An 11,380-nucleotide genomic window follows, 5' to 3' on the forward strand; every position below is an offset into this window, starting at 1 on the left:
CCCTAAGGACACTCCCAGGCTTCCCAGCCCCTCTCTCACCTACGGTCTGGGCGGGCCTGACGGCGCTGGGCCTGGGGTCGGCGCTGGCGCTGGCTTCCGAGTTGCGCGTGGCGAGGGGCTTGGCCACCGGCGCCGTGGAGCGGTCGCCGCTGTCGCCCGTCCAGCGCAGCGTGAACTGCAGCGTGGGGCTCTGGGAGAAGGTCTCGAACGGGGGCAGGCGCTACGGAAAAGACGGGAAGGGTCACATTTTACCTCCAGGATAACAACGCACAATGTTACCTGTCATGACAGCTAGAGGAAGACGCTACAGATCAAGAGAGCAGTGTTTCCCCTACAATCGTCCCCCCAACGGGACCCCTCGCAAGATTAATATATATATTTTTTTTTTTTTTCTTTAATAATAATAATAATACTTTTTTTCTCTCAGTTGTACATGGCCGAAATATGTTTATTCTGTGTCATTTGCCTAATTTATGTGCACCCTTTTTATTTCATCTGTTTCTCATCTCTGCGTTTTGCTGCCACGCTCGCCCGCTTGTCTCCCGTCTCCTCGTTTCACGAAGGGTGGGGCTCAGCTCCCACACACAGACACAGACACACAGACACACAGAGACAGACACACAGAGACAGACACAGAGACAGACACACACACACACACACACTCTGACCTAGCTAATCTCAAACAAGCCATTCGTCTCAGCTGTAAGTGGAATAAAAGTCAAATAAAGGCCAACAATATAGCTTTAGTAATGGACTGACGTAGAGCCCAAACATCTGACAAGCTGGCTAAAATATCCACGTTTTTTGAAACCCACCCAACCCGAATCTGGCGACAGTGGCAAGCCCGCCACTGGTCTCCAGACTTTGGCTGGATAATAATCTTTTTTTTGCGCAACTGTTTGCAGGGTGAGATGTCTGCAGATGAAAGTAAGCAAGTTGAAACGTCAGCAATTCCTAAGTGTTCTGACAGAGAAAGTTGGTTCAAATTGTTTGTTATTATTGTGACTAGAAAGTGTCTGATTATAGTTCCATGGTGTGAATAGTGTCAAAGAACTAGCAAGCTAACTAGCTAGCTCAGAGGTGATTAGATGAGCGAGTCTGCTTGCATTGGAAATCTGTTTTTTTTATAGATGGACAAAGAATGTATTTTTTCAGGAGAGCGAGTAAGGTCAAAATGTTATTATCTGACTGCATTGCCCACAGCAACCCAATATTCATTCAGAATGATGTTATAAAATTGACATGGATCAATTTATACCTCTTATTATATTTTAAATACTCTGGTTGTTATGTTTGCCTTTTGGTTGACAGCAAAAGAGGGAGAGATGAGAATAGAGAGGGAGAGAAGGAGAGAGAGCAGGATGGTGTCAGCACACCAGAGAGAGAGAACAAGAACCAGGTGAGAAAGTGGACATGTAGTCAAGGCCACATAAGTAGCCTTGAGATCCATGAGCGGCTTGATGTACAATGTACACCCCCTGGACATGACGCTGGTATGTCACGGGGTCTTACCCCCAATCCAACCCCCAATCCAACCCCCAATCTAACCCTTAATGCTGAGTTATCGTCACCAAAGGGGGGGGGGAGATACTGAGAGAGGGTTGTGAGCGGTGGTCTGGAACAGAGGCGGGTGCTATGGAGAGGTGAGAGAGACTACTGGCAACCTCCTGGCGTCAAGGCTACGTAACACTGTCGTCGTAGTAACACCACAGATCTTCTAACCCACTGTGATAGCTGGAGGCAGACACGACAGAGACAGATTGTGACAGAGCGCGCACCACACACCTTTCCGTCCAGGATGGTTTCCCACGTGGCTCTCTTCTTGCTGACAGGACACTCCTCCATCTCCTGCATGGACACCTCATACTCCCCATCCAGAAGCTGCAGACGCCTGTACACACACACACGCACACCACAGCCGTAAGTCATGTTTCATTCTTTTCAGTAGGCACTAACTTTCTCTGTTCATAGGAAGTGGCAGTGAGAAGAGGTGTGTGTGAAAGTGATCGCATCAGTGTGTGTGTGTGTGTGTGGGTGGGTGAAGTGTGTTACCTGTTCTTATCAAAAACTGTCATCTGGGCCACAAACGTAGTTTCTCTCTCCTCTCTGAGCGAGGAGCTTCTCTTCTTCCTGTTTGGCAACTCCTCTGTAACGTCTGACACACACACACACACACACACACACGAAGACTGGGGTTAAAAAGGCACACGTAACCATGACTACTACTACTTTACCAACATTAATGGTGAATGGTACGATATGAGATCCGTGGTGCTATTCTAAAGGGAATTTTACTAGGGGTGGGCATCGACGATCGATAATTGATCGATAAGGATCTTGGTCGATCACAAAATAAAACATTTGGTCGATCACAAATTTTTTTTTTTTTTTTTTTTTTTTTTTGTGATCGACCAAATGTTTTATTTTGTGATCGACCAAGATCCTTATCGATCAATTATCGATCGTCGATGCCCACCCCTAAATTTTACACAAAGTATACCAAGTATTTTGTCACCCCAGAAAGGGGTTTCATTCTCATTTTGATTCAATAAATGACGGTGAATAAACCAACCATCCCAGAGCCAGCTCACCTATGTTCTCGTTGGTCTCCCCGTTGGCCAGCCCGTTGAGCTGCTGCTGCTGCTGCTGCTGCAGAGACCTGCCTGGCCGAGACACCCTGAAGAGGAGGGAGTAGGACTTGACCATGTGACTGTTGCTGGGCTCAAACTCGTTGCTAGACACCACCAGCGAGGGGAGGGCGCCCGGCTTGGTCTGGCCACTGCTGCTGTCGGGGTTCAGGGGCACCTGCTTCTTCCCCGTAGGGACCTGCTTCACTGGGCAGCTCACGTCCTGGAGGGACATGGCGGACTCAATGTTTAGCAAGGCCATGGAAAACTTAGAATAGAACTCGAATGATCAAATGTAAAATATATACAAGCTTGATTTAATGAGCATTCAATTCAATTAAACTTTACTTATCCAGCTCAGGGGCCATTAAGAGAGGCCCCATAGTTATTGGACATCTTTTCATGCACACTAAAGGGGAACCTTTAGGTCATATTGCAGACATCACACCTTTGGGAATATATGTGTGATGTGGCTGTCAAAAGGTGACAAACAGGCAGCTGATCTTTCACACACACACTCTCACTTTCACTCACCTTCCTCTTCTTGTGGCAGACTTTGACAAGTAGCACCTCCAAAGACACAGAGTTCTGCTCATTCTCTGAGTCTTGTAATGGCTTTTCTGGAAAGATTACAACAATACAGGATGGGGGGGTTAAAAAACAGTAAAAAAAAAAAGAAGAAAAGAAAAGAACTCAACTGAACTCAGTGAGACAAGAGAACAAACACTTCTGAACACGTACCAACTTTGTGGAAGAACCCCGTGAAGGTGAGCTGTAAGTGTGAAGCCAAGCTGCAGACAAAAGACAAAGTTGAATGTAGTCACCTTTGAATCAATAGCAATTTAACTGTATTTAAATTATTATCACATGTACAAATGCACTGTTATTACATGTCACGTTTGAAGAGCTTCCACTTCCCAGAGTTAATCCTTGCCTCTAAAGGCCAATGCACACAGCGTGCGATTTCTGTTGCGCGTCAACATTCCATTTTGAAGTTTGAATGGAAGTCTATGAGAACATCGCATCTCAACACACAAAAATCGCACGGCGAAAATTCGATTCCATTCATTTTGAATGGGAAAAAGCACAAATTTGACAGTGCGACAAAACTCGCACGCCGTGTGCTTTGTCCCATTCAAAATGATTAAAATCGGGGCCGTGTGTGTTGAGATGCGATGTTCTCATAGACTTCCATTCAAACTTCAAAATGGAATGTTGACACGCAACAGAAATCGCACGCTGTGTGCATTGGCCTTAACCAGACACCTAGGATCAGCTTACCCAGCTCCACATTCTAACCAGATCTGTTTAGAGTATGAAAGACTTCTGATCCTGTATCAGTGGTTAGGTTCTCCCCACTGTCAAAAGGCTCTGGGGGGTAAGAACAGGATACATTGTTTTGCAACATTTAATTTAATGAAAACTGTTGTGTTTTGAACACTCAGTTGGGGAATGGTTGTATTAATGGGTGCTGATTGGGCTTACGCGGCACCGCAAATTTTGCTAGTCAGTCATGCCCTGCCAAACATACCAAAGGGGGGCAAGAATACCTCAAAGAAGGCTGTGCACCTTTGAGAGAGAGAACGTTCCATTAATTACCGGCGTGAAGCGTTTAACTGAATGTGGCCATGGCCTCTGTTTACCTGTGTGACTCCTGCTCCCCCCTCATCTTCTCCACTTTGAACAGCAGGTCGTCAACCTTAGAGCTTTTCCTGGACCAAGAGATAGAGAACTGGGTGAGAAACACAGGAAACACCCGATACTGCAGAAACTCACAACTACAGTTATATTCTATTGATCACCATTAGAAATAGACAAACATAATTCAGTGAATTTCTTTTTTCTTTTTTGCATCCCTATGAATTAGATACAAGATACATATGTTGCCTACAAGCAATAATTGAGGACAAAATTATGCATATTGAAGATTTGAAAAATCTTGTGTTTTATCGATTAGCCTACTCAAAACTAACATGTTTAAGTTACTTGTAGTTCCCACTTATCACCAGTTGCCCTCATTTGAATATGTTCACCAAACTACAGCGTAGAAATACTACTGCAAAATTCGGAGGCGATTTTGAGCCTACCAAGTAGCCAACTATTTGAGACGGAACTCCAACACAGGCTTTAATAACATGTCCACCCCAGCTTCCATCTCTTAAACACAGACCTACCCCGGCACTAGTTTAAGTTCTCGTTCTTCATCTGATTGTTTCACCACAAGCCATTCCACTCAGCAGCAGCAACCCTATCAGTATGATCAGTTTATCTGTACTCTGCCCTCATTCTAAACAGCTAACTAGCCAACACCTACAATATTCTAATTTCCATTCAGTCTGACACAATCCACCACCCAACCCATGCTCAGTGGCTGTTGGTCTTCAGTTAAGAAAACAACGAGCATACAGAACCAGACACAGGGTTGTCCTAATGCTCCACTACTGTAATCCAACCAGGTTTATGCTAACCCATCACTTTAAGGGGTCTGTGAGTTCATTTTATTTATGGTCACTGGCACACTCACTGGAACAGGTTTTACAGAGCTTAAACTTTTCCATATGCAAATACATTTAACGTCTGCTTTTTAAAGTCTCATTCCTCCTAATGGAATTCAGCCCCGGGTCTATAGTCTACATTGTTGCCTTTCTTACTTCGTTATAACCCACCAAATAAGCCATGACCCACACCTGACCAGCCTTGTGCCACCATTTGGGAAAGACTAGCGTTTTCTCTAGATCATACTTTGAAAGCTCTTTGAAAGAGTTCCAAAAATGTACAATTGGAAACGTTCAAGTTCAGTGCTCGATAGCTTAACTGGGCTTTTTACCTTTTGGCATTTGTTCTTGAGTTCCTGTGGGACATGTAGGTGAGTGTTCTGTGCAAGAATATAGGCTGAAAGGAAACAAGATTGAAATATTAAAACAATGTGTGTGGGGGGGTGGGGGGTGTCCAATGCCAGAAAATGCTTAAACCAAGACATCAGACTCACTGCTATCAAGTTCCTGGTTCGAAGAAACCTGTAGATTTGGGTTGGCTCTGTAGATAGACATTAAGGCACCATCAGTAGAATAAGGCTACATTCATAGACTTGGCCTACATAACGGGCATATATGGTGCTTTCATTATTCAAATAATTGATTTAAACAACGTGCAAATCAAGGTATATGATTTGAATTCCTCAAGTGTCTATGTAAAGCTTGGAAGGAATGTACTTAAGCTAAACTTCACGTATACATTTCAGTTGCAATGACATGGTGAAGAGGAAACTTTAATCTAACTATTTCGAGAAACAAACCGTCTCAATCGGGAAGTAAGCCACTATGCACCAACGTGCGTTATTGTTTAATGTTGATGCATATTTCTGTGGCCGGTAACGTTAGCTGAGTATCAGAAATATATATTTCACAGGCAGCACATGCCATCTTCGGGGGAGGAAGCACGTGGTTCTACTTTGTGTTAGACAAATAAATTAGGTAGGCTGATGAATTCAAATAATTTCGAATGGATAGGCTGTACAGGTAGTGCAAAGTATTTTCTGATGCTTGGGGTCTTTCTAGTGGAAGAAGATTTGTTTGAAATGTCAAGTAAATAAATACATTACAAGACACGTCCTAATGGAGGGCATTTCCAAATGTTATTTGACAGCCCAAACAGCAAAAAAAAAGTATTTGAACATAACATCGGAGCACCAATTATTTCATTGCATAAACACAAAAAAGGTACATTCTGCTCAGCAACACATCAAGACACCAATACAGCTACATACCAATGAGTTTAACGTCAGCATTTGTCTCCAAGTTGAGTTCTACAAAACGTTAGCTGGTTCTAGTTAGTTGACTGGACATTTGCTGAACTGTGTCACGCAGGTAATGCAAAACTACAAAGATAACCTACAAAGATAACGACACAACTTATAATAATAACTGGAACTCACTCTCAAAGGCCTGCAGGAACAGCTCATGGTCGGCTTGAATCAGTTCCATCTTGGGCTTCTTGGCTGCGGCCATCACAACAGCAGAGGACTGGTGGTACACACCGCCGTTAGCTTTGCCACCGGTAACATAACCCATAACTGGACCCGAACCACTGTTACCTCCACCAGAAGAACCGTGCTTCTGGGGAGCCATTTGTCCAAAACTAAAGTGCAAAAGATAATCCAAAAGTATGGAGGTTAAAAACTCTGGTCCTTTGTCAAACCAAAGAGCAGGGAAACTAGCCAACGTTGTTAGTCGTAAGAAGGCTGCAGAATAGCTGTCTCGCTGAGGGATGTTGGCTTTCTGGCTAACTAGCTAGCAAGTATGCCTCCGAATTTGGCAGATAAACAAATTCGCCCAAGGAAATATGCACGATATGAGAGCAAGCCCTCAACACGTCCACTCAACATCAGACAGCTAGCTAGCACTGCAGGGCTAGTCAGGTCCTGTCGCTGCTGCCGGTCGGACCCGCCGCTGGTATCGCAGCGCCTTCAGCAAAGGTGAGCTGGGAAGCAGCCATGCTAGCTAAGCTAGCCATGAACACGGGAGCTAACTAGCCGAGAGAGGTGCCCAGGCGGCGGCTTGATGAAGGAGGTAATTCTGGCAAACGCTCAAATGTCCTCTCAACGCAAAGGAACCGTTTCGTACAGTTCCCCCTGGGTGTATCAATGGAGCAATGATTGTTGAGTAAGAAATCACATATAAACGTCAAAAGACGAATGTTTCGCCGACATAGACGAAACTCCCAGATAACTCCCTTTCGTTACAACAATGCAAGTGCTGTGTTGAAAGAACCCGCCTTCAGATATCATAACCCAACCGGAGAGCTTGTTTGGAAAAGTGAGAGTTGTCATTGGTTGGAATCCTCGCCGGTGTGATCGGTGGACGTACAGCAAGAAGTTTGGTAGAGATGCATTTGCCGCTCGCGCTACTTTTCGCCTTTGAAATCATTTTGCGGGAAATTGGTGTGGTGATGATTCATAATGTGAATGTATGCATTAACCTATACGATTGCGTCACATCTAAATAAAGTATTTTAACCCCACACCCCAGACGAAGGTTACACAAGCTTTCAGGCATAGGCTTATTAATTACGTTTGAGTCATAATCAGTGTTTAAATAATGTATATGATAAGCTACTAATCAAGTCAAACAGCTTAATGTGTCATAGCACATTATGCCTACCTCATGCCATAAAATAAAGTTTTAGACATGGTCTGTACAAGAGCATGGCATTAGGATGGATTGAACATCTGATCTCCAAACATATTGACTGGAAATGGCATAGTCAGACCTGCATGCTGCTCTGAGGCAGATTGATGTGCTTGCTCAGTTGAACTGAGGCAGTCTAGCGTAAGTCATCTCCATTAGATGAGAGTCTACAATAAGTCTCCCAAAGGGCCAGACATGTCTAATCCCTCTATATTTAACTAATACTTTTGCAATGTTGCAATATTATATTAATATAATACATCACTAATCAAAGTAACTATAAACATAAAAGAACATCCCCAGTAGGATTCTAACATATTGCTTTTCACTAGTCCTGCCAGGTCAGGTCATGTGCAGAAGGAGAGGTGGTGAAGAGATTAAACCCCTAGGGCCTAGACTGAAATGTACCCCAGGTCTGTGGACAATGGGGAACCATTGCTGTGTGTTGTTACAGGACACAGAGCAAATTGTTTGCATGACATTCTTTGTCCAGGTTGCAAAACCTGAGCTGAGATGGATATATCTTAGCTGATGCTATGGAGAGAACCATACACATATTAGGACTCCAGGAGAGAACCATACACATACTAGGACTCCAGGAGAGAACCATAGACGTACTAGGACTCCAGGGGTAGATTGCCACAGCTGGTACTGACATTAGCAGCAAGGGTCACGTTGCTAGTAGTAGCAGTCAGGGTGCTACTAGTGTCAGGCCCACAGTCGCTACTGCTGGTGCTATCTCTCTGTCCATTGGGGTTGGGTGCAGCTGCACCTTTCGAGGATGTAATCCACTTTCGTATATCCATCTAGGCAGGCCTAACGTTACTACAAAAAGCACTGACTTTGCTCGACTGAGTCGGCTCACACAGCTGAAATGGCGGTAGCAGCAGCATGCAGTAACGTGCAATATTTCAACTTCTTTTCAAATGATTGGTTATCACTAGAATCCCTTCCAACAAAATGAAAAACACACTATTGTTTCTCAATTTTAATATCTTAATTTAACATAAAATATAAAAGATTAATAATAATAAAAAAATAAAAAAATAAAAATATCTGGCCGCCAGTTGGGGGGGCACCAGCACGTCTGTGGGCGGGCCTGGCCCCCTGAGGCCCGCCCATAGTGACGGGCCTGTTGTAGTCCACATGGTACTGGTAAAGCACCCACTGAGGGCGGGAAAGGATGCGGAAGAAGTTTGCTTTCAGTTGAATAGGAGAGCCAGAGGACCCTGAAGACATATCACAGATGACAGCATTATATATTACAGAAAACAGAACAATGACATTCTTCTGCAATGGGTTTAATGAGGATTTCATACATGGATGTATCATGTTGTTCATTATTCTAAAACTATACTATAATTGTAACCATGTAATGGCTGGCTAACACACCAGTCTTGGATTCCTTGACATGTTCCATGGCCTGCCTGGTGTTGATTCCTACATCATGGAAATCACCGCGGCGTCCACCCCTCTCTCCGATCTTCACCTGCTGAAAGCCTGCAGATATCTTAAGAAGATCTGTGGAAACAAAGGGCAGAGAAATAATGCAGTTTCACTCACTCTCATTTCACATTAAACACATTGATTGAACACATTTCAAATGTAAAATGTTAGGTTTGACTACTGGTATAGGAGAGGAAGAATTAAAAGTAAAAGTGCACTTTAGGCTTGACAGGTAGACCTTCTTCTTCTTTCGTGCAACGTCAGAGGTCCAACTCGGTGTCGCGTAGCCATGCCCGCATCTCTGGTTCTAGGTCGAAGAGGCTGGCTTCTGAGGGTGGTCTATATAAGGGGCAGATGGTGATTATGTGGTCGGCGGTCTGCTCTGGGTCACCGCACTCGCATGCCGCACTGTCCGCCAGGCCCCACGCCTTCATTGATGTTTTAAAGCGACCGACACCAGTTCGTAGACGGTTCAGTGTGGTCCATTGCCGGCGTGGTAGGTCGTCTCCTCCAATGGCGCCATCTCCTGGGTCCCAGATGTAGCGGTGGATTCGTGAGGGCCCGGCTGACTCCCACTCCTGCTTCCAAGCTGCTGCCAACCATGCATCTCTGGAGATGTCCTCAGAGGTGGAGTTGAGCATGTCTTGTGCTGCCTTGTTGTAAGGGTGGCGGGTCTTGAGTCTGCTTGGAGGTGCTGGTGTTATGGTGGTGTTGTGCAGGATGTGCCAGTCATACTTTTGTGCCTTCCTGGCCAGGGCGAGGGTGGCAGCCTCCCGTCGGAGGCCGGCCGGTGCTATTCCCGCGAGGACTGGCAAGAGGGACACAGGGGTAGGCTTCAAGCATCCAGTTATTATTCTGAGGGAGGTATTGATAGCCACCGAGACCTTTCTCGCATGAGGGCTTCTGCTCCAGACTGGGGCGCAGTATTCCGCTGCAGAGAAGACCATATACGCAGAAAGACATGATTAATGTAACGTTTCTCTTCACTGAAATCATTGTATTCAATGCCAGAACCGTAATGACCCCACAACGCAGATATGTAGCAATCTGGGGCTTCCTCAAAACGTTCCCATGTTCTCAACTCCGCTCGCCATGAACAAACATCTGAACAAGTTACAGAAGCAAGCAACTGCGTTCCAGACAAACGCGACCTCCGACTCAATGGAACGCATCATACACCGAAAATTCACTGGTGCATATTGAACCGTGGATGGCGAACCATACAGTTCAATATAAACAGAGAACCATTGCACCCCTAATATGCATTAGCTACTTTAAATGACCATAGAACACTGCACCTTCTGAGGACACAGGTCCCGGGGCAATTTTCTGTCTTCCACGACCCACAAGTTGACCCTCAGAAGTGGAGTGAACTGGCCGGGCTTCCTCCTGAGGGGAAGCCTTTAAGAAAAAACATAAAAATGTAATCAAAAATACTTTATCGAAAGCCCTTACCAGTTCCTTTAATAACTCATGTTTCATATCAACAACACTCCACAAAATTATTGTGAAAACTCATAAAGGTAAGTGAAGTAATCTTAACCACTCAATTAGCAGTGCAAGAGCATTCAAATACAGTCAGAACTGAATTAATGATATGCCTAAAAACTATTACAGTGACAGAATACAATAGTGACCTTTTAAATTCAGCATTACATTTGTTAATAACATTATCTTCTGGCAGAGATGCCATCATCGGATTATTTAGCCCGATCCATTCTCATCCTATTATATTTATATTGAGGATACACTATACAATTTATAAAATCTTCATACTGGAAAACCTGACATTTTTTCCTCATGTTCATTTCAAACAGGAGTTATAAGTAATGCAAAGTTATAGTCTGTTATTGAAGTGTGAATGGCAAATGCCCATTGAACAGATTTATTTATTGTCCTATCTTAAGAAAACTAATGTAACACTCTCATCTGGGGATTTACACGGCAAATCAAATGAAGAACTACAAATCCCTGATGACAGGGAGATGACGTATGACTGATCTGATGAATCAACCCCTATTTCATTAATTTTCTCTATATAACGACGTCGATCATTGATCGGCAACGACACTATATAATAGTTTGCCTAACTGGCCATCTGATTTGGGCTCCTAATATCTA

The 11,380-nt window shown here is 44.3% G+C and overlaps 1 protein-coding gene across 1 annotated transcript in view; it reads right to left on the minus strand.

The window, feature by feature from the left end:
• Nucleotides 1-6,754, minus strand: part of suz12a (SUZ12 polycomb repressive complex 2 subunit a) — a gene marked incomplete at its 5' end in the record, with an annotated part of 11,518 nt that extends 4,764 nt beyond the window's left edge. The window contains 10 exons of the mRNA XM_080524260.1: nt 40-220; nt 1,786-1,891; nt 2,053-2,155; nt 2,592-2,850; nt 3,162-3,247; nt 3,369-3,418; nt 4,271-4,339; nt 5,455-5,519; nt 5,617-5,663; nt 6,562-6,754. Coding sequence (XP_080380386.1) covers nt 40-220; nt 1,786-1,891; nt 2,053-2,155; nt 2,592-2,850; nt 3,162-3,247; nt 3,369-3,418; nt 4,271-4,339; nt 5,455-5,519; nt 5,617-5,663; nt 6,562-6,754 — 1,159 coding nt within the window. The remainder of the gene's footprint in view (nt 1-39; nt 221-1,785; nt 1,892-2,052; nt 2,156-2,591; nt 2,851-3,161; nt 3,248-3,368; nt 3,419-4,270; nt 4,340-5,454; nt 5,520-5,616; nt 5,664-6,561) is intronic.
• Between the last annotated feature and the right edge of the window lie 4,626 nt (nt 6,755-11,380).

The sequence above is a fragment of the Nansenia antarctica genome (assembly GCF_963989245.1).
Source record: "Nansenia antarctica genome assembly, chromosome: 2".
NCBI lineage: Eukaryota > Metazoa > Chordata > Actinopteri > Argentiniformes > Microstomatidae > Nansenia > Nansenia antarctica.